The sequence below is a fragment of the Triturus cristatus genome, chromosome 6, assembly GCF_964204655.1.
Source record: "Triturus cristatus chromosome 6, aTriCri1.1, whole genome shotgun sequence".
Lineage (NCBI taxonomy): Eukaryota > Metazoa > Chordata > Amphibia > Caudata > Salamandridae > Triturus > Triturus cristatus.
Window position 1 is genome coordinate 584,452,724 of NC_140589.1, and position 22,935 is coordinate 584,475,658.

Below are 22,935 nucleotides of genomic sequence, written 5' to 3' on the forward strand. Positions count from 1 at the left end.
ACCCAGTGCCCCTCTTCCTCCCCCCCCCCCCCTTCACCCCTGGAAACCCCCTCTCTTCTCTTTGGGTGATATAATCCGCCCTTTGTGACTCCCCCTTCTCAAAGAGAGATAAATACGTGTATTTAAGGAAAAGAAAAAACAGCCTAACAGTTCAATATGAATTTGTGTTTAGCACCTACACTATTTCATCCAGTATAGGGCCCTTACAGATGCAATGAGGAGTAAAAGCTCATCCCTCCATCTGAGCTAGAAATGTGTCAACCTCTCCTGGACTGCTGATATTATACATCTTATTTCGCCACATAACTTTCAGCATCGCTGGGAACTTCATCTGGACCTGGGCACCTTTGCTCTGTAATTCATTCATCCTAGTACCCAGCTCCCATTGCCTCTGAGCAGTACTTTTGCCTAAATCCGACCTTACTTGGTAATTGAAGTCACCATACTTCAAAGAGCCTTCCTTCAAAGCACACCCCAGCACCAACTTCTTCACGGCATATATAAGGAAATTAATCAACATTTTTGTAGCCGTCTTCCCAGCAGGATTTAACTTAAATGGGTGCCTATAAACTCTCTGAATCTCTTTCTCAAGATCGAGATCCAGCCTATCATGCAGTATTCCTTCACTCAATAAGTTGAAAATGGAACTCTTGGTATCCCTCATATCTCAGAACCTTCTGGAATACTGAGGTCTCTCCAGTTATTGCGTCTAGACTGTGTTTCAAGCCTCTCCAAATCATCCTGAAAGGATTTGTTCTGTGATTTCAAAGTCTCTATGTCTCTGGAGTTCTCAGACACCACCACAGACCAAGCCTTCACCTCTCCTTCCAAAATTGCAGTACGTTGCGAAATGTAGTCTAATTTTTCATCCAGGACCCCACATTTTTCTTGGATACCTTTCTGATTGCTCTCTGATATATCAAATTTCGTAAGGATATCCTGTCTCAGGTTCAGAATCATCTTTTCCACCTGATTTGTGGTTCCTCCTACAGCCTGAGAGCTGTTGTCTCTTTGACTAGGAACCTCTGCGGCAGATTAATCGCAGTTATCCCGGGGCAGCCTCACGCTTGTACTTGGACTAGGACTTCGATCCGGGCTCAAACTTGCACTCTGCCCACATCCAACTTGCAAGTCCCCAGCCAACAGGGAAAAACGGTTTTACAAAGGAAATGGTGCTGACTGGATCAGCTGGGTTGCCTTACTCCCCACCCCCTGCGATACTGTAACTTGTTCCATTATCTTAAAATATGAATTGATGGATGTGAGGGCTTTGAAAGTAATTTCACCTCCTTGGGGCCAGAGAACCGCCACACGCCGCCAGATCCCCCGCTGCAGTCTTACATCTAATCCCTTGGAGTCATGATTATGGGTGAGTTTCTCTTTCCTGTACGTTTCGATTATCCAATTCACAATTATTTTCCACTATGTAGCCCATTATTTTAGGCTGCTTTTCCGTCTGCTTTTCCGTCTATTTCCTCTCCTTGGTCCGGGAGCTCCCGCGACCGGCGTCAGTCTGCCGCCAGGTTCCCTAAAAAAAAAGTATATTCTTCGTGGGAGATGAAAATGACAGTCCTCTGGGTCTTACAACTGGTTTGCAAAGTGTATTCTCTACCCTGCTACTCCTCTCTCTAGGCTACCCTTGTCAGGTCACGGGCTTTGTGCACTCCTCCATTAGAGAGTAAAACATCCTTGGTATGCTGAACAAAGGAGCCCTGGAAGTGGCACCTTACTTCTCAGTGCCCAAGAAATAAGAGGTTTGAGACCCATCCTGGATCTATGCCTACTGAGCTTTTTCATTTGACAAGTCATGTTCAAGATGATATCTTTCAGCCAATTAGTTGGCGGAAATTGGTTGGCAGTTCTTGATATGCTAGCACACCATGGTAAAATGGAGCCTTTAATCCAAGTCGGAGCAATGTCTGCACTTAAATGTGCTGGAGCTGCAGATGATCTGCCTTGCCATGAAGGCATTTGTCCCACTCATCTCAGTAAGGGCCATTCAGACAACAAATATCTTTTACAAGCATTCTTTAGCCTGATTGTCAACCTTGAGTGGTGTGGGGTCGTACAACTTATATCTTTAGTTGATTCGCCTGTGGAAGTGGGCATATGAATGGAGAATTTTCCCAGTAGTGGCCCATCTGGCAGCCTTACTCAGCGTGAGAGTGGGCACTCTCAGTTGCTTCTTGTTGGTGGACAACTAGAGCAAACTACACCCCAAAGTGATGGAGGTGATCTTCTCCAAATTGGGATGTTCATATGTGGATCTCTTTATCATTGCTCAGAACAAGAAGTGTCTTTGGTATTGTGCAATACAGCTACCTCAGAATGATTACCACGGGCATGACTTCATGTTCAGCTGGACTCCGTGCACCCTGTATTTATTCACCCCGATCCCTCTTCTGTCGAAAGACCTGCAAACAGTGTGGGAGGATCAGGCTCAGTTGATCCTGATCAACCCAGATTGGGCAAGGAGGACCTGGTATAACCATCTATTAGCACTTGATATTTAGCTGCCTCTTCATATCCTTCGCAGGGTGGACCTTCTATCGCCAATAGGTGGTCAATTGCTTCACCCAATCTCCCAGCACTGTGGCTGTAGGCATGGAAATTGAACAGTGCTCTAGTCTGTGTGCCTCCCTGACGAAGTTGCGGAATACATCTTGGCTGCCACAAAACCTGCAACAAAATCCATTCATGTGGGTTGCTGAAACGAATGTGTGCAGTGATGTGAATCAGAAGGTTTGGATCCCTTTAAATCCTAAAGTTCTGCATTCCGCACTTCTGCATGGCAGGAGCTGACAATTGCTACACTCAAGAGTTACAGTGCTGGTGTTTTGGCTATTGTGTGTCTCTCTGATCAACCATCATTGTTTAGTTGTATTTTATTAAGGCTTTTTTTCTGAAAGATTTGCTTTTCCTATTTCATTCCACTCCCTTCATGGTTTATCTGTGGGATCTAAATCGTATACTGACTTTTTAAACAACATCTCTGTTTTAGCCGATGCACAGTTGCCATGTTTGACTTCTTACTTTAAAGACAGTTTTGTTGGTAGTGATTGCTGCAGTTCAAAGGGTCAGATAACTGCAGGCCCTCTCAGTTTCACCCCCTTTCACAGTTTTCTAACCAGAGATGTTGGTTTTCTGTACCTACCCAGCCTTTTTGCCCAAGGTGGTCTCAACCTTTCCTATGGGTATGTCACCCTTCCATCCTTCTTCCCTTCTGCTCATCCCACCAATGAAGAGCAGTGGTTGCATAGACTAAATCCCAGGCATTTGATCTCCTACTACATTAATTGCACTCAAGATGGCAGTTGGTATAACCAGCTGTTTGTAGAGTTTGCTGGACTCATTTCACTTTGGATAACCCTATCTATCAAGATTGACTACACTGTTGGCAAAGAAGACTATTATACCTTTTTAATAATGCCAATATGTTAGACCTGTCAGCCCTAGCTAGGGTGGTCTTACCCCATTTTTTTTCCCTTGTCGCCTCATTTTTGCCGCCATATTTTTGTTGGCCCTAGGTCTCTGGGCGCCTTACCACTGCTAAACAGCGCTGAGGTGCAGGTGCTCTCATAACAACATGGCTGCCACAGGCTCCTGCTACTGCGGAGTGGCTATTGCATACACGCACTAGTGGTTAGGAGCAGGCTGGGACATCTTGATACAGTATCTTTACCGTCCCATAAACAGATATGTGGAAGCTCCTGGAACCTTCCAGCCCTGGGAGGGATTATGCTTTGCCGCCTTTACAGGAGGGTCACCTGACCTGGGGGTATAAGAGGAAAGGAGGGAAACTGAACTAGTCATTTGGGGCACCACTGGACCTAGGGGAACCTCTGCCGCAGCGTAGGCGGTGGGGAGAAACCTACACTACTGGGACTGACTGAGTCTAGGCCCTGCTGTACCCAAGCTAGATGAGGGACTCTGCCAGCCTACTGATCTTGCCCAGTGATGGGGAGCCCAGGGAACCAACTCCAGTGTGCTGCAGGGAACCATCCTGCCTCTGATGCCTGCCAACTCAAACCCCTACTCTCCCTCCAAGAACCTGCAAGTGAGACCAGCCATCTACTCTCCCCCCTTCCCCCCCCCAAGATAAGCGCTGTGCCACTCAGGCGCTGTAAGGAAGGGGACTGCCTGCTGTGGGCACTGCTGATCAGGAACTGCCGGTAAAGCGCTCTGCCCACCTAGCGCTAAATTGCCAGAACAGCGCCCCCCCTAGCTCTATACTGTTGGAACTGCTGTGCCCCCGCATGTTTAGGATCTCAAGCGCTGTGCCACCTCTCAGCGCTACGTCACCATAACACCCCTGAATTGCTGCTGTGCCTCCCCCTGCCTGCCCATTGGGCCTACCAAGCGCTGTGACCTCTACGCGCTGCAAGCTCCCAAATCACCGCCGCCACCCAGGTACCTGCAACCCAACGCTGTGCTGGTGCTTCTCGCTGGAGTTCACCACCGTGGCCCCCGGCGCCGCAATCACCGAACCACTGTGAGGCCGGAATCACCGCCGCGGCCTGGGCCTAAAGAGGTCGGCGGCGTCCAACACCGCTGAGGCCTGGCGACCCCCAGGAGCAAGTTGAGCGGTAGGAACCCCGCCGCGGCCCCCGAAGTGAGGAGAGGGCCGCTGTGGGCGCTGAGCAGGCCGCGCTAGGCCTCAGGGGCATTGCGGGGCAACCGGGGCGCCAGCCGCGTCACACGCCGCGCCCCCGGTGAGCCGCGCTCCCATTGGTTTTCCGGGCCGGTACAGGCATCGGAAGGCCCGGAGTCGATCCTTAGCGCCAGCGAGGGGGCTCTTAAGTAAGCGAGAGCCCCTGGCCTCCCCCAGGCCGGGATCAGAGTGGCGGGGAGGCCCAGTGAGGAGCGCAGGAGCAGAGCGGGCCTACCCAGAGCCGTGACCACAGGTAACATCCCGGGAGGGGGGCGATTGGCATACAGATAGCGGGGCTGCAGAGGAGATAGATTAGGACGGGATGGCAGCCCCGTGACTGCTCCTCACCTCAAGGGAGGCCTGGCACACACAGCAGTGGCCTGTTAACCCCCCCAAGCCCCCCCCCCCCCGTTGGCCAGAACTACCGTGGGCTGCCCCGACTGCTACCAGTGAGGGGCGCAGCCCTGAACAGTAAGGAGACCTTCCCCCTGAAAGAACCTGAGTCTGTGTACAACGAGTGTTGCCTCATTGAAGAGGCCCCCAAAAGTGATGTCGCCTGGATTGATAACATTTCAGAAAGGTTGCATTTATTTCCTCTTTGCCTAGGGGATGTTTTGATGTCATATGCACGCTCTGATGCTCTTAAATGAATGTGCATCTGTTGTGGGGCTAAAAGGAATTACCTGTTGCCATGAGATTGTTGGTACTATCCCCTTGAATGAATTTATGCCAGTTTTGTACCGAAACGAATTCAAAGTTACCCTGAGATTCTCTGCTCTACTTACCTGAATGAATTAATTGTTATCTTGAGGTTCACTGATCTACTGACTCGAATGAACCTAGTGTTGCCTTGAAATTATCTGCCTTATTCCTGAAATGAATTGATTCGCCATGACTTACACTAGATAAAGAATCTTGTTTTACAAATCAACTTAGTGTGGTGTCCTTCATTGTGTGCGCATTATTGAGTCCATGTGGGTGAGTGCTACACAACTGCTTTACACATTGCCTTCGGGTGCCTTCCTACCTTGCGCCAAGCTACCACGTCGGAATTGGTGACCCCAGTTCTAAAACAACACACGTGATGAATGGACTTGGGTGTACTACAGTGTATGATATTTTTATGATTTCTCTTACCCCAGGCCCACTTATATTTTCCTTTCTGTTTTTGGCAGCTTTTGACACAATATTGCTAGTGATTGGCTCTATCAGATAGGGGACCCCCAGACTTATAGCGTTACACTACAGTATTTGGCCAGCACAAGAGTACTGTCTACATAATGGTTGTGGGAGTTAGATAACATTATTCCTCTAAAGTAAACCTTTTTAATTTTAGTGACTATTTGGGGCTGATCTACTGCTTGTTTAATTTGCCCCTATTAATATTAGGTTACATGCCAATCAGGCGGTAGTTGTAATGCTCTTTAGAATATGAAGCTTTGATACATTGCATGCCTGTCGTGATGTTCTATATGGAGCAAAATGAGCGAGTGTGTGTTTATGAAATATTTGCCATAATTATTTGGGGTTTGTTTCGGGTCAACTGAAGAGGGATTTTGTTATCACTGCTCTGTGAGTACCCATGTATTATGTCTATGTCTCTGTTGTTGGTTGGAAGAATGCTCATGTCCAATTTTATGGGAGTGGAATGGGAGCCCTTTCACCACTATTGTTTTTCTTCTTCCTTCCAACCTCTTAAGGACAGGATGCCCTGCAATTTAGGGGAACACACCTTACCCAAATGCATGACTAAGTATAGGAAAAAATCCCCACAACAGTTTTGGGGCTTGTTGTTACATCCAATCTGATTGCCCAGCATATCGTCCAATCTTAGTTTGTCTGAAACAGCCCTGCCCACCCCATGCCTGCTTTGGGCAGGTTTACACCAGAAAAATTTTAGTGTACAGTGTTACTTCATGAGAGCAAGGTTTAACTCCTTAGGTTTGAAGTTTTTGCCTCTAAACAAAAAAGTCTTCTCCACTGGCGTAACGAAAATTGAGAGGACCTCCCTGCACGGTACGAAGAGGGGCCCCCAGGCTCAAGCAGTAGCTCTCTGGCCAGAGTGCAGTGCCTAGGGGGCCCCCTGGAGCTTGGGCCCCCCCCCACACTGCGGGGTCTGCGGGGGCCTGTGTTACGCCCCTGGTCTTCTCATCCCTAGTAGCAGGTGTCAGGGGGAATGGGGGACTGGATGTTGGAGTTGGAAGCTAATACAGATACCCTTTAATTACTTGACTCGGGAATAGTAAAAGCTGGGCGCTGATGATGGAGGTGGAGAAAAGCAGGGAGGGATAAGGGCTTAAACCCACTGAAGTTATGAAAAAAGTACATGTAAACAATGAACCTATAGAGAAAAAATGGCTCATCTTAGCAGAAATTGCACTTTTACAACTGCAATTCAATAGCAAATTGTATTTTTCCAGCCCTAAGGCAACATCACAGAACACAATCCACAGCAGAATAAAATGGCTGCTTTACAACGCTAATGTCATATTATGGTTTTTAAGGCACAGCCCCTATTTAATCTGCAATACCTAAAACAAATAGAGCCCAGGTCCGAGCTATCATTTCCTACTCATGGAGCATGTTGCACTGGAGTAATGTGGACCCATTAGGCAGCCTATGTGATGGTTGGAGATGTGCTCTCGCACACTCAACTCTCTCTCCTGCCCCTTCTCTTTGCTGAAATGACACATACAATTATCAATGTAGCGGTTATTTTATACATATCCATCAAAATTCACTATATTTCACCTAGATGCTTTATATTGCTGTCTATTATTTGTTTTAGGATGTAACTTATAAAATAGTTGATTGCATTGGTGGAATTGCTGGTTCTTCACTGGAGCAAACTACCTGGCTAAGACGAAATTTGGAGGTCAAACCTTCTCCTAAGATGAATGCTGATGGAACAAATTTGGAGTCAGATGTTGAAGGTAAATCCACCCCTTTTGTGTCACAAGCATGGCATTTCTATTAACTGCTGTTACAGTCATGTGAAAGAGCAGCCTACCATTATTTCAAATCTATTTACTCTCTTTAAATAGACAATAGAAAACAGCTTTGCTTATGTATCTGGGATATTTTTAAAATTATGCTACTTTACATTTTATGATCTGAAAAGATTTGCCACAAACTATAAGCTAAAGCTTGTGAATCAGTTTTCCCTGCCCTAGTCAGAAAATTATTTAGATTTATGTGGGGTGGGTGTTATGAGTATGCATTGGAGTTTTTCAATTTTGGTCGGTAAGTATAGAATAAAATGTGCAGTTTAAGATGGGGGAATTTGTCTTCCTGGAGGAGAGCGGACATGAAAGCTAAACAAAAATCTGGAGGCAAGCATCACTACATGCTGGAAACTACCAGACCAGGTACTAAATTGCTTTGTTTAAAATGATAAATCCTCCCCAATTTGAGTTCATTCTTTTTGTAGACAAGCGATATCTGTGGCACATCCCCATGAGGTGCGTGTATGGCTTTGGGCCACGACTCCAAGTCATGTGAGAAGTATGCCCTGTGCACTCGGAGATGGTCTGAGATTGCGAAGTTAAGCTGTGCACTGCCAAACACCACAGGAAGTTGCATATAACCATCTCCTGGTCAAAGTCGAGTACGTAGGCTGACATGCTCCAGCTCTCAGGTTCTTTCCCATAGCAGATTGTCGTTGCAGACCAAGTCTTTGAGTAAGTGAAAGTCCAAAAAGAAACACAAGTCCAAGCATGCCTCATTCCAGACTCTCCACTCTCCTGGGAAGTTATGAGGATCTCAAGGGGCCCCTCTTTCTCTGTCTCCCACCAAGGAACTGGTTCTGCAGTTGATACTATTGCATCCTAAATTTCTGGGCCTGTCGGTGACATCACAGTAAACTGTGGTATTTAAAGAGGTCATTGTAGGAATTTGTTGTCTCCCTTTGCATGCCTTCACGCCCCGTGGATCAGCAGAGGCTCCAGCCAGATTGCCACAGGTGGGTCTGCCCTCAGCGCCTCCTGAACCCGTTACAGGTTCAACCCTGACTCTGGAGCTGATTCCACAATCCATGCCAATTCCTGCTGTGTCGAAACTGGCCCCAACACCTAAGGATAATGTAGATCCTATTGTATCCAATTCCGAACCAAATCCATCTTAACCTCAGTTGAGGTCATGCCCCAGCCCACTTATGTGCCTGTCCCAAATCATTATAACTCTAATAAAAGTGCCTTTACCTAGTAGCTGAAATCCAGCACTCTGACAACTTTTCAGATCAGACTCTGACCAGAGGGACAATGATGAAGATGGGGATGAATTTCCCACAAAATATGATGATTACACTCTTTAATTGTATCTGTAAGAGGCCAGTGGATTGGACACTTCCCCTGACAACTGATGATACAGCCTCTTTCACTGTAGTTATAAGACATGTGGATCAAGTACTCGACGTCTAGTTACCCTCGGGTGACAAACCTCCTCACTGAAGTCTTACAGCCTTGACAGACCTTGTCTGAGCCCTTGCTGCCATTTAACGAAGCCTTGACTAACACTGTCATGGGTGATTGGGCTAAACTTTGTTAATGCCCACTTGAAAGCAGACAGGGAGCGCAACGCCATAGACCTGTTCAAGAGGACCCTCCCTTCCTGATGCAGCATCCTATTCCTGAGGGCCTCATACTTCCGGCATCAACTAGCAGGGTTAATCCTAATTCTTTCTGTACGACTCCAGACTCAGACTCAAAAACTACTCAGACATTTGGGAGGACAATGTTCTCATCAGCGATCCTCACCTTTTGGTCAGTCAGCACCAGCTGTTTGTTGGGTAGGTACTACCATGCATTATGGATCTTGGCTAAGAGGATCTTACCAGCATTCTCAGATGAATCCCATGGCAATTTGCCGCAGACCATTCAGGATGGCCAGGATGCGGCCTAACACGTGATATGGAAAGGCTAAAACAAAACAACAGTTAGCTCTAGTGTGATGTTCCGACGACACACATGGACAAGATCCACAGGCTTCCCGGGTAATACCCAAGTGTCATAGATGGATATGCCTTTTTAGGGGTCTTGCCTATAATGTGAGAAGCCTGACTCTGCTCTAGAACGTTTTAAAGAAAGAAAATGCCACAGGGCGCTTACTCTGTTTTTCCACACCCGCAAACCAGTCTCTGCAACAGTTTTGCCCATTTCAGAATATTGCTAGAGACCGACAATTCCAAGGCCCACCACCCCAGCAACAGGCTTCCCAGTCTGGGTTGAGGGGTTCACTATCAGTGTGTCAAAGTCAAACCTGACTGTTCGTCAGAGCAATCCTGGATACAATGGGTTATTGGGCCTTTCCTCCAGATCAAAGCGCCTAGGATATTTAGGCTATGATCCAGATGTTTCAGCCTCAGTCCTGGGTGTCAGTGAGGGCAGCTCTGAGACTTCTTAGACTACTGGCTTCCTGCATCCTGCTAGTTGAACATGACAGGTGGCATATGCAGGCTTTGCGGTGGGTTCTGAAGTCTCAATAGGGCCAGCTTCAAGGGAACCTGACAGATAACAGCAAGGTATAAAAAAAGACTGCAATAGACTTACAGTGGTGACTGCTTAACTGCATTTGGACCAGTGGCAGACCCCTCTCCCAACACCAGCTGGGAGAGGGGTCTGGGTGGAGAAGAGAGAACTCTGGTCTCCGTCAGAGACCCACCTTCCCATCAACTTGTTGGAGTGTGGGCCATTCACTTGGCGATGAAAGCCTTGCTGCCATCCATCAAGAGGTAACTGGTTCAGGACCTCTCAGGTCTACACCACCTTCATGTGGTGTTGCAACAAGCAGGGCGGGATGTGCTTGTGGGCCCTGTACCAGGAGGCCCTGCGCCTCTGCATCTGCAGAATCATCAGGGCAATAGAGAGAACCCTGGCTCAATCACTTTGCCATTCCTGAGAATATGCAATGTCAACACTTTTGCATGCTGGAGTTCCCAAGACGTCTCTCTCGTGGAGATTTATTTTGGCTAGTGTGGAGCATGAGACTCTTGTATGCTTTCCCAATGCTACTTTTCCTACCCTAAGTTCTTAATAAGAGCAAGAACTAGTGTGCCCATGTCACCCTTTAGAAATCGTATTGGGCCAGAAGAGTGTAATACCAAAACTTTGTGCATGAGTATCTTTCCTCTTTTCATACTGCTGCTTTTGGAAGATCTGCAGTAGCAGAAGTAGGGCAGGGTCTTTCACCTGGGTTTGTGTAATCTACACCTCCATGTGTGGAGATTGAACAACAGAAATTGACTTGCTTCACTCTTCCCCCTCAAAGTAGTAGATGCCATCCTTGCTGCCAGGCATCCTTCAACAAAGTCTTTTTATTCTGGACACTGGGAAAAGTTTGTGACTTGTTGTGGCACCTGTAATACGACCCGTTGCAGGCTTGTCAGGAGTTTTTTTCTGTTGGCCCAACAAGGCCCTGCTGTATGTACAGGTAAAGGAGACCTGTCGGCAATTTCTGTCTTTTTGCATTTACCATACCAACCTGTCTATTCAAATTTCCTGTTGTGATGTGATTTCTTAAAGGTTTACTGCACGCTTCCTCCTAAACCCTTTGTGATGCAAAGTAGTACCTTAATGTAGTTCTTATGTTGCATATGTACACCCCTTTTGAGCTCTTGTACAGCTGTCCACTACGTCTGCTGACCCTGAAAATGGTCTTTCTCATTGTGATAAGTTCATCTTGTCATGTGAGTGAGCTTCAAGCTCTCTCAGTTGAACTGCCCTAAATCATCTTCTTTATGGACAAACTGGTAATCAGAGTGGCCTTTCTACCATAGGTTGTTACTCCCTTTAGTGTTGGACAGTTCATTACACTCCATACGTTCTTTGACCCACCATATCCCTCCAAAGAGTATGAAAGACTCTATCGTTTGGACCTCAGAAGAGCGCTGAGCTTTTTTATCAGTCATGCCTAAAGCCATCAGGCGGGCGATTAGCTCTTTGTGGGTTTCTCATATTGTACAATATTGAAGGGTAGCTCCTTGATGAATGCATCTCTCTTACAAATGTATGCATCTGTTCATGCCTGGTCTTAGTTCTGTTTTCAGGCACCAGATAACGAAGCAATGTCTCTGTTCTCCAGATAAGGAATCTTTGTATTTATTAGAAAATAATGTTCCAATAATGAAATAGCTTATAAATTGATCTCAGAATATTCTCAAGTTTGTTTTATTTATTTGTGTTTTATTTCTGATGGTTGTATATCTTTATACATACTCCAGTATTGGAGCTTTTATAGATTCACATGCCTGAATCATTCCCCGTCGTCGAGACTGGAGTCTCCGGTACATAAAAAAGCATTGCTTAGTAGTATAGCAAACTGGAAAAAAGGCCGAGGCCCCTTTTCCTTTTGCAACCCATAACCTTTGTTTTGTAAAAAAGGACTAAAATTGTCTCTGAACCAATCAGAGCCTCTCACCCTCTAGAACACTCCTGAGAGAACCTTTTGCCCCTCAGATTTTCTACCGCACGTTGTGCTAGGGAGTCTCCTTTGAGCTTTGCTCAAATTCTACAGTTTATTTCTACTTCATTCTGGATTGGAGAGTTTCTTCAACTGCTTTTTTCTTCACCAACTCCTGAGAATGGCTGACAAGGAGAAGAAAGGTTTTTTTAGAGCCTGCGCTACCTGTTCAAAGAAAAGGCTATATACAGACGACCCTCCTAAGGATTGCATATACTGTCTTTACACACACCATCAGGCAAAGGACTGTAAGGTATGTCGTACCTTTTCTAATAAAACGCTGGATCGTGAAGGAAGGCTTTTACTATGGCTTCAAAAACTTAAGACCAGGAAAGACGTCATGTCTAGTGACAGTGATGAGGCGTCTACAACTTCTAGGAGATCTCAGAAAAGAAGCAGATCTCCTCAGGCTCATACCTAAGGGGAAAGACCTGAGAAGGCTCTTAAAAAGATAACTATTTGGTCTTCAGGGCGCAGTCCCTCAAAATCTCCTCCACGTATGGAAAAGGAGAGCAAGGGTCATGCTTCAGGGGTAAAACACACTAAGAGGACAACCTCAGAGCCCTCAACTGGAGCGTCGATGAAGAAAATAGCGTCGTCGACGAAGAAAACTGAGGTAAAACTTACTATTAAAGCTATATCTCCGTCGACGATGGCGTCATCGACGACGAGACCTTCGACGACTGCATCGACTAAGACCACGATTATGTCGTCGACGGGATCGTCGATGGCAGCAACAACAGGATCGTCGACGACGACAGTAACAGCAGCGTCGACGGCAGCATCAACGACGATGGGTTCGACGGCGATCTCGTCGACGGGCTTGTCGACGAAAGAAAAAACCCCAGAAAATCGGGATTTTGCCAGGAAGAGGAGAATTACCCCAGATCTTACCTCTCCAAGCAAGGTGACACCTCTAGTACCATCCCACCTGTTAGAGGAGATAGAGAGTCACAGGAGGAGGAAGATAATGATGGCCCTTTTGGCTATGCCAGTAACCCGTCGTAATTGCATGTAAAGTGCCAAGAGGATGACTAAGAAGACGAATATGAGGGGTTTCAGGATCGTCCCCAGCAACACTATCGCAAGGAATACCAGGAAGAAATGGTGAGCGTTCCGTCTTCACTGCTAACGGATCTGCAGTTTATGTTAGATGATTATAAAAGGAGGCATCCTATACCATACTTCTCAAAGAATACCGGTGACTACATCCCAGCCACGCTCTATTCCATGTACGCCAGTACGACGGCAAGAGGATTTACTGGAGTCCTTGCCTATATCACCACAACCACAACAAGATCCAGTGACCTCTTATGATGAGCAGGAAGAGGGAGAGATAACAGACCCTAGTAAAGAGTGGGACGATTATCTCATTCCGGCGCCTTCGTCTCCTTCACCGAAACCTGACGATTCTCCTCCGGAGGACATCGGGGGTTCCATAATCTAATGGAGAGAGCTACAAAGAGATTTGCGCTCACCATGTCATCTGACAAGACGGAATGTTTCTTGTACGATTTCAAGGAGCCGTATCGCAAGGCAGTTCGATCTCTCCCGATTGTCAGTCATTTATGGGAAGAAGGTCTCAAGGTCATGGAGATACTAGCAACGGTTACTCCAGTACTCGCCAGACTGGACAAGAAATATAAAGCGCCCTCGGATGCTCCAGCTTGTCTACTAGGCCACCTCAAGCCGGACTCAGTTATAACCCAGGCGGTTCAGCAAAAATCAAGGAATCCATCAGCTCCAATTATGACACCTCCCGACAGAGAGGGTAGGCGCTTGGACAATGCGGGGAAGAGATTTTCTTCCATGCATGCCCTTCTAGTTAAGGCGGCAAATGCCCTGGCCATTCTGGGCAGGTATGATAGACAAATGTGGTGTGACCTCTCACCTTACATAGACAGCATTCCTGAAGCTGATAGACAGGAAGCCAGAAAGATCCTCCAAGAAGGAGAAAGAACTTTGGCTGAAGTCATAGATTGCGCAATGGACATTGCGACCACGGCCTTCAGATCTTTGGGAGGAGCGGCAGTCTTACGCCGGCAAAGATGGCTGAGAGCAACAGCGTTTAGGCCTGAAGTCCAGAATAAAATCTTGGACCTTCCCTTCAATGGAGAGGATTTGTTCAGGAAACACATCGACGAGGCTTTGCAGAGTATCAAAAAAGATACCGACACCGCAAAATCACTGGGAACGCTGCAATATAGGAAGGTTCCTTGTCGAGGCTCTAGAGGTAGGGGCCAATCCTCCTATAGAGGAGGTTACCAACAAGGCAGATACACTTCTTACTCCACCTCATCTCAGCCCTACCGTCAACAGTATACACAACGACAAACAGGAGGTTACACAAAATCTACTCCTAGAGGTCGAGGAGGTCGTCAGGGGAAGGACAATACCTGTCGACAATGACGACTTTCTGACTCCTGCTACACCTATTCCTCTTACGTCACATGTTCCCCTGGGTGGAAACATTTCTTATCATCTTCAAAATTGGCAGCAAATAACTACGGACCAATGGGTCCTCAACATAATACAATTCGGACACACTCTAGAACTTCTGCAAACGCCCCGTTGTACACCACCAAAACATCAAGAGGTCAAATACTTACATCAGATGCGTCTGGAGATTCGGACAATGCTCCAAAAGAGAGCAATAGAACCGGTACCGAACTCCCAGAGAGGAAGGGGATTTTATTCCCGTTTTTTTCTAGTCAAGAAAAATGTTCTCCAATGGCGTCCTATTTTGGACCTCAGGTCCCTAAACACCTATCTCAAGAAACAATCTTTCAGAAGGGTTTCCCTCCAAGATATTCTGCTGCTATTAAACCCAGGAGATCATATTACCAAATTGGACCTACAGGATGCGTACTTTCACATCCCCATCCATCCTTCCCACAGGCAGTACCTTCGGTTCATGGTGGCCGGAGAGCGCTACCAATTCCAGGTACTGCCTTTCGGCCTGAAGTCAGCCCTGAGAATTTTTACGAAATGCCTGGCCCCAGTGGCAGCAGTTCTAAGGAAATAGAAACACCAAGTATTTCCTTACCTCGACGACTGGTTAGTCAAAGCGCCATCAGCAGCATCGACCCGGTCGTCAACAACGGCTTGCGTGGTACTGTTTGCCAGGTTTGGTCTGACTTTAAACATAGAAAAATCATCTCTTCAGCCGACACGAAACATCACCTTCTTGGGAGCGATACTAGACACAGAGGTGTAAACAAAGCGTTCCCCTCCAAGGAAAGACAGCCGGGAATAATATGTCTATCCCAGAGTTTTATAAGAAGAAAGTGTCTTTCAGTACGCAAGTACAAATCATTGCTGGGAACGATGTCATCTTGCATTCCCCTCGTACCTTTCTGCAAGCTAAGGATGCGTCCGTTGCAAGAGCAACTGGATCCACAATGGCATCAGGCGGAAGGATCCTTCGACGATATACTCAGGGTAACGCCGACCATGGTCCACGCGGCAACATGTTAGACCCAAAAACGGAACATCTTGCAGGGTCTTTCATTCCTTACACAGCCAGCCCCACTGGTGATTACGACAGACACGTCCTTAGAAGGCTGGGGAGCGTTCCTTCAGGACCTCCAAGTCAGCGGTCGCTGGAAGTTGCACGAACAGCAAATGCACATCAACCTCTTGGAACTCAGAGCTGTCCACTTAGCATTGTTAGCGTTCCTACCAAGGATACAGGGATCAGCTGTGTTAATAAGAACAGACACCACAACAGCAATGCACTATTTAACCCCTTCGCCGCGGCGCAAATTCCGCCGCGGCGCTGGGGGGATGGGGGGTGAGCGCGGCGCCGCCATGCTCGTGACGGAACCACTCCGTCATGAGTCACGGGCAAGCTGTGCTCATGACGGAGGGGTTCCGTCACAACTCCGCCCACTCGTTAATTCGCCCGCACAGGCGGGGAATCAGCGACGCGTGGGCGGAGCGGCCGCAGCATGACGGAACCGCTCCGTCATGAGCACACGCCGCCCGTGGCTCATGACGGAGTGGTTCCGTCATGAGCACGCAAGAGGTTAAACAAACAGGGAGGTACAAGATCACTCTCCCTGTCTCAAGAAGCCCAAAAGATATGGGAATGGGCGCTGCAACACAGGATATCCATAACAGCGGAACATCTCCCAGGGGAACAATACGTCAAGGCGGATACTCTCAGCAGGCTCAAATCCACCTGCCACGAATGGGAGATCGACCAAGGGAGTCTAAACAGCATCTTCCAAAGATGGGGAAAACCGGCAGTAGACCTCTTCGCAACAGTGGAGAACAAAAAATGCCAGTTCTTCGCAAGCTGGCTTCCCCAACGGGGATCTTGAAGGAATGCGTTTTTGATGGCATGGTCAGGCGTCTTTGCCTACGTCTTTCCTCCAATTTCTCTCCTGCCGCGTGTTCTTATGAAGATCAAAAAAGAACTGTGCAATATAATCCTGATAGCACCATGGTGGCCCAGGCAACACTGGTTCGCGGAGCTTCTGCTACTTTCGGAGGAACGCCCGATTCGCCTCCAACCAATACCATCACTCCTGACGATGTTCCGGGGAGAAGTACTTCATCCGGATCCGAAATCACTGCACTTAGCGGCCTGGCTCCTGAATACTGCAAATTTCAGCATCTAAACATCCCAACGGAGTGCAGAGAGATACTTTCTAGAGCCAGAGCGGATAGTACGAACAAAATGTACAGGATGAAGTGGAAGAGATTCTGTTTATGGTGCAAAAGATGTAACATTCCTCCTCTGAACTCAGCAGCACACAAGATTATTCCATACATTTTGCTTTTGGCAAAGTCTGGTTATGCTCATGCATCTATAAAGGTACACCTAGCTGCCATATCACGCTACAGAAGGACTTCCTCTGGACCATCTCTGTGATCCGCAAGAGTCATCAAACAATTTATGAAAGGATTGTTCCGGGTTTTTCCTCCAGTAAAGCCTCCATCACCTCTCTGGCAATTGAACATTGTTCTTTCCTACTTAATGAAACGGCCCTTCGAGCCAATACACAGGGCAGATCTTAAATTCCTGTCGTGGAAAGTTGCACTTCTCATCGAGCTCACTTCAGCCAGGAGATTGGGGGAAATACAGACTCTCGTTGTCCAAAACCCTTTCTTACAATTCAAGGAGGATAGATACTCGGGACTAATCCAAAATTCATTCCAAAAGTACCAGCTGATTTTCATTTAAATGAGCCACTAATTCTCAAACGATTCTTTCCTCAACCAAAAACAGCGGCAGAAAGAGCTCTCCACTCGCTGGATATCCAACGCTGTCTAAAGTTCTATTTGCAAAAAACTAAACCTTTCCGCAAATCTTCACAACTTTTTGTCGCCTTCAGCGCACCCAGGAAGGGTTTCCCTTTGTCAAAAGTGGGAATTGCCAGATGGATTTCCAGTGTGATAGAGTATTGTCATCAGGCAGCTGGGCGACCTCTGAATGCACGAGTCCATGCCCATTCGACAAGAGCAGTGTCCACCTCTACTGCTTTGTTTGCGGGAGTGCCGATCCATGATATCTGCAGGGCAGCAACCTGGACAAGTACGCACACCTTCACCAGGCATTACTGCTTGGATGCAGCCACAGGAAGAGATGTGTCGGTGGGAGAAGCGGTGCTGAGGAACCTTATCCAGTAACGGTGAGCCCTCTTTACCATCCCTCCTTCCTTTATTGATTACATTTGCGCATTTTATTGTTGTTCATTGTATTAGATGCAATTTGCAGAGTATTTTTTATGTGTGTATTGGTATAGGAAGCCCGCTTTTATCATACTACATATGTTCCCTTGTTCCAGGTCTTGGGTAACAAAAAATGTGCAATGATTTACTGCTCGCTATTCTGATTCAGGCATGTGAATCTATGAAAGCTCCAATACTGGAGTAAGAAATCAAGTTACTTACCTGTAACTGTAGTTCTCCAATATTGGAGCTTTCATAGATTCACATGCAACCCACCCTCCTCCCCTGAGAGGCTCATCTCGGATTTAGCACAAAAGGTGTTATGGCACAAGTGCACGAAAATTTGAGGGGCTTAAGGTTCTCTCAGGAGTGTTCTAGAGGTTGAGAGGCTCTAATTGGTTCAGAGACAAGTTTAGTCCTTTTTTACATAACGAAGGTTATGGGTTGCAAAAGGAAAATGGGCCTAGGCCTTTTTTTTCAGTTTGCTATAATACTAAGCAATGCTTTTTTATGTACCGGTGACTCCCGTCTCGACGGGGAATGATTCAGGCATGTCAATCTATGAAAGCTCCCATACTGGAGAACTACAGTTACAGGTAAGTAATTTGTTTTCTTCCAGTACCTTTGCATCCCTAGACCTTTACTTCTCCACCTTTACTTCTGCCTACCTTTATTTCTCCCATCTGCCCACAGTTTTTGAATACCTTTTACTTTGCCTCTTACTTTGTACTACCTTCACTTTGTTCACTATCTCTAAAACTGTATTTTACTGAAATGCAAACTTTTCCTTAATATTATTTTTACTTTAATGTAATGTTTCCCTTATGATAATGTAACCTAAACCCCCAGCCCTAAATTGAACCAATATAAATAGTATTTAGAATGCATATGAATGCTGATTATATCCCTAACCCTTTTTAAAATCTATTTACATTAGCTAACTGTATTTCTTCTTTTATTATTAGGTATATTATCTCCAGCATTGGAAACATCAAACATTGCACCTTCTGTTTATAGTGTCCATGCACTTTCATTGCTTGCTGAGGTAAATTTTGTTGAGTCTTTTGTTCTTAAACTATCTACTATCTATTGGTACTTTAGAAATGTAATGAAATATAAAATATAAATGGTATGCCTTAGTAGAGAAATGTGGGAATGAACACATGGGTGAGTACAGGGCTAACCGATTGGTAAAATAGGGCAGGTAAGGCCGGCACATATACCAAGTGATTTAATACGGCAAAAGATTGTGCCGTTTTACACACATTTTTCTATTGTACTCAAATGAGCCTTGTAATAGCGCTCACCATGCATACCTGTAGTTTTGTGTTACCAGCTGCGAGCTGAACAACAACCCTCTTTCGTTCTCTTCCCTTTTCTGACCCCTTTCCACCTGATATTTTTGAGGACACTGTGGCCCTTTTTCCATGTGCTAAAGAGCTGTAGATAATACTTCTGCCACTCACCTGGAGTTGCTCCTTTCTGTTTGTACAAAAAAGAAGGCCAGCAGCCAACCAGCCTGCTGGACACAGGTGCGCACAACTTTAAATGATATACAGTTTGTTAAGCATGAAAACATAACATTCAATTCATTTCTCTCAAAATTATTTAATCTTATTGCATTGAATTTAAACCATGAAACTCTTCAGTGATTTGAAATGCAAATACATACAGATCACTGTGCTGTTGGTACTATAATGATTCAAACTAACAATTCTAAAACAATGTCATTACAAAAAACATAGCCCAATGCATTTCAGGATGGATGTTCCTTCTTCAGGGGCATTTCTGTAAGTGGTACGCACAGTCAGATGCAGCACACAGATTCAGAGAGGTGTATCTGAAAGAAACACGTTAGTTAGATTCCTCACCTTAGAATATCCCCAGGCGTCAGGCTGGATCCGGAAAGATTTTTGTAGCAATACCCCTTGCGCGTCGCTAGGCGTCGTCTGCGGCTCCGCATCCGTCGTTGGCGTTGTGCGCCGGAATGACGTCGTTGGAGTACTTAGACGCCGCCCTCGCGTCAGTTCTTCTTTTTTCCGCGCCAGTAAGCGCCGATCCGGGAAGAGCTTACCCCTAGTCACTTTTTGACTAACTTTTTGACCTCTTTTGGTTACTCGACTCGACATCTGGTGCCGGTAGGATGCCTGGATTCAAGCATTGTGACGCCTGTCACCGACTGATGTCGGTAACGGATCACCATCGCCGGTGCCTGTACTGCCTGGGGACCGACCATGACGCGGAGTCGTGCCCCGACTGTCAGGCCTTGACGTCGAAGGCTAGGCGGGAGCGGTCCTGTAAGCTACTCGAGCTTCGACACTCGGCTCTGCGTCGCTCTCGGTCCAGGAGGAGGTCCAAGGACCGTTCGCGGAGCTGCAGCCATCGACATCGCTCGTCGGAATCTTCGGGTAAGTCCCGTCACTCCAAACATTCTAAGAAGTCCAAGCAGCGTCCTCGCCCTTCGGACTCCCCTCGCCGGTCGCGCGACCCGGCCGAGGGTCCGGGTGGTTCCACCCCCGCGGCTCCGTCGGAGGCGCAGGAGCTGTGCTCGTCCCCATACCCTCCGGGCCCTGGGACTAACGCGACTCCGGCGGAGGTCGGTGCCTTCCTCTCGGCCATGAGGAATCTGCCTCTGCCGTCGACGCCTGCCGGCGCGCCTTCGGGCCCCGCAGGGTTGACTGGGCGACCTCGCGTGCTGGCGGCTCCGGCCCCGGCGCCGTCGAGGGCTCCGGCCCCGACGCCGCAGGTCCCCAAGGGATCCAGGCCTGGATCTCTGCCGGCGCCGGTCGACCTCACGACGTGGACCTCACGACGCCTGGCTGAGGTCCACGTCTTTTCCGGGGATGTCCAAAGCTCCCTCATGGACATGCCCTTCGATGGCACTCGCCTTTTTGGCGAGAAGGCGGACAGTGCGCTGGCCCGATTCAAGGACTCCCGGGCCACGGCCAAGTCCTTGGGTCTTTCGGCCCCGAGGCCGCAAACTTCCGCCTTTCGCCCCTTTCGTGGCCAAGGAAGGGGCGCCTCCTCACGTGCGCCCAGCCATCGGCCGCAGAACCAACCTGCACGCGGTCGCGGACGTGTTTTCCGCCGAGGCGGTTCTGGAGGACAACGTGCCGGTCAGTCCACATCCACCCCGGCAGCATCCGCCTCAAAGCCCTCCTAGTCCGAGCTTTCAGGCCCATTCAACGCCAGTGGGGGGCAGAGTTCGCCATCACCTGCTCCACTGGCGCTCCATCACTTCGGACAGGTGGGTGCTGCAAATCGTCCGAAGGGGCTACTCCCTCCCCTTCGAGACGACCCCTCCAGCCATGCCACCGCAGAACCACCGTATGTCGGGGGATCATTTGCATCTTCTCCGGGAGGAGGTGTCGGCCCTCTTGGCCAAAGAGGCCGTCGAGCACGTTCCTGGTCCAGAAGTAGGTCGTGGTTGCTATTCCAACTATTTTCTGGTTCCCAAGAAGGGCAAAGGGGGCCTACGCCCGATCTTGGATCTCAGAAGCGTGAACGCCTTCCTCTGGAAGGAACAGTTCAAGATGCTCACTTTGGCTCAGGTTCTTGCTGCCCTAGACCCTGGAGACTGGATGGTAGCGTTGGACTTGCAGGACGCTTATTTCCACATCCCCGTCCTGCCGGCCCACCGGCGTTACTGCGGTTCACGGTGGGTCAGGAGCACTTTCAGTTCACCGTGCTCCCCTTCGGTCTCACCAGTGCCCCTCGGATGTTCACGAAAGTGATGGCGGTGGTCGCAGCTCATCTGCGCAGATCAGGGGTCCCAGTCTTCCCCTATCTCGACGACTGGCTGTTGAAGGCGGGCTCGCCCCAGCAAGTCGTCTCCCACCTCCAGACTACGACAGACCTTCTTCATTCGCTGGGGTTCTCCATCAATGTGCCGAAGTCGGACATGAGTCCCTCCCAAAAGCTCCTTTTCATAGGGGCGGTTCTCGATTTGGCGCAGTTCCGGGTCTATCCGCCGGAACAGCGGGTCCTGGACATTCGAGCCCTGATTCCCATCTTCCGGCCTCTGTCCTGGATTTCGGTCAGGTTGGTGCTGCGGCTTCTGGGGCTGATGGCCTCCTGCATCCTGTTAGTACCTCACGCCAGATGGCAGATGCGGGCTCTGCAGTGGGACCTGAAGTTTCAGTGGGCCCAGCATCGAGGCAACCTGTCCGACCACGTCTTGATCTCGGAGGACACTGCGAAACCGCTGCAGTGGTGGCTCATGAATTGCGATTGGGTCAGCGGCAGATCCCTCTCCATTCCCCAACCGGAGCACGTGGTAGTGACGGATGCGTCCCTCCTGGGATGGGGGGGCCATATGGGAGAGGCGGAGATCAGAGGACTCTGGTCTACGGCGGAGACTCGGCTCCATATCAATCTTTTGAAGCTGAGGGCGATCCGACTTGCACTGAAAGCCTTCCTTCCCTCTGTCCGGGGAAGTGTTGTGCAGGTGTTCACAGACAACACAACCGCCATGTGGTATTGCAACAAACAGGGCGGGGTGGGATCGTGGACCCTTTGTCAGGTGGCCCTGCGCCTCTGGACATGGCTGGAACACCAGGGCATCACCCTGGTGGTTCAACATCTGGCGGGCTCTCTGAATGCCAGAGCGGACAAACTCAGCCGCCGGTGCATGATGGATCACGAATGGCGTCTGAACTCGGACGTGGCGCAAGGTCTCTTTCTGCAGTGGGGAGAGCCTTGGTTAGATCTATTCGCCACCGAAGAGAACGCGCAATGTCAGCAGTTCTGCGCGTTGGAGTTTCCAAGGCGGCACTCGCTCGGAGACGCTTTTCGTCGCGAGTGGAGTTGCGGTCTGTTGTACGCCTTTCCGCCTTTACCACTTCTGCCCAGAGTGCTGAAGAAGATCAGGCGCGACCGGGCCCAAGTCATCTTGGTGGCTCCGGATTGGGCACGAAGGTACTGGTATCCCGAGCTACTCACTATGTTGACCGATCCTCCGATACGTCTGCCCCTTCGGGAGGATCTTCTGTCGCAGCAGCAGGGGACGGTCCTCCACCCGAACCTGTCCAGCCTCCACCTACATGCGTGAAGATTGAGCGGCGGCAGTTGATGCCATTTGACTTGCCTCCTGAAGTCTGTGATGTCATTCTGGCAGCCAGGTGTCCCTCCACAAAGACGGTATACGCCTG

General features: G+C 48.4%; 1 protein-coding gene across 3 annotated transcripts in view; it reads left to right on the top strand.

Moving 5' to 3' along the window:
* Window positions 1-22,935, top strand: part of DOP1A (DOP1 leucine zipper like protein A) — a 1,047,530-nt gene that overhangs the window by 780,799 nt on the left and 243,796 nt on the right. For all 3 annotated transcript variants that reach the window (XR_014963003.1, XM_085611023.1, XM_085611022.1), the window contains 2 exons: window positions 7,440-7,584; window positions 18,751-18,830. Coding sequence is in view for 2 of the 3 variants with exons in the window: in XM_085611023.1 (XP_085467149.1) it covers window positions 7,440-7,584; window positions 18,751-18,830 (225 nt within the window). In the remaining variant the exon portion in view is untranslated. The remainder of the gene's footprint in view (window positions 1-7,439; window positions 7,585-18,750; window positions 18,831-22,935) is intronic.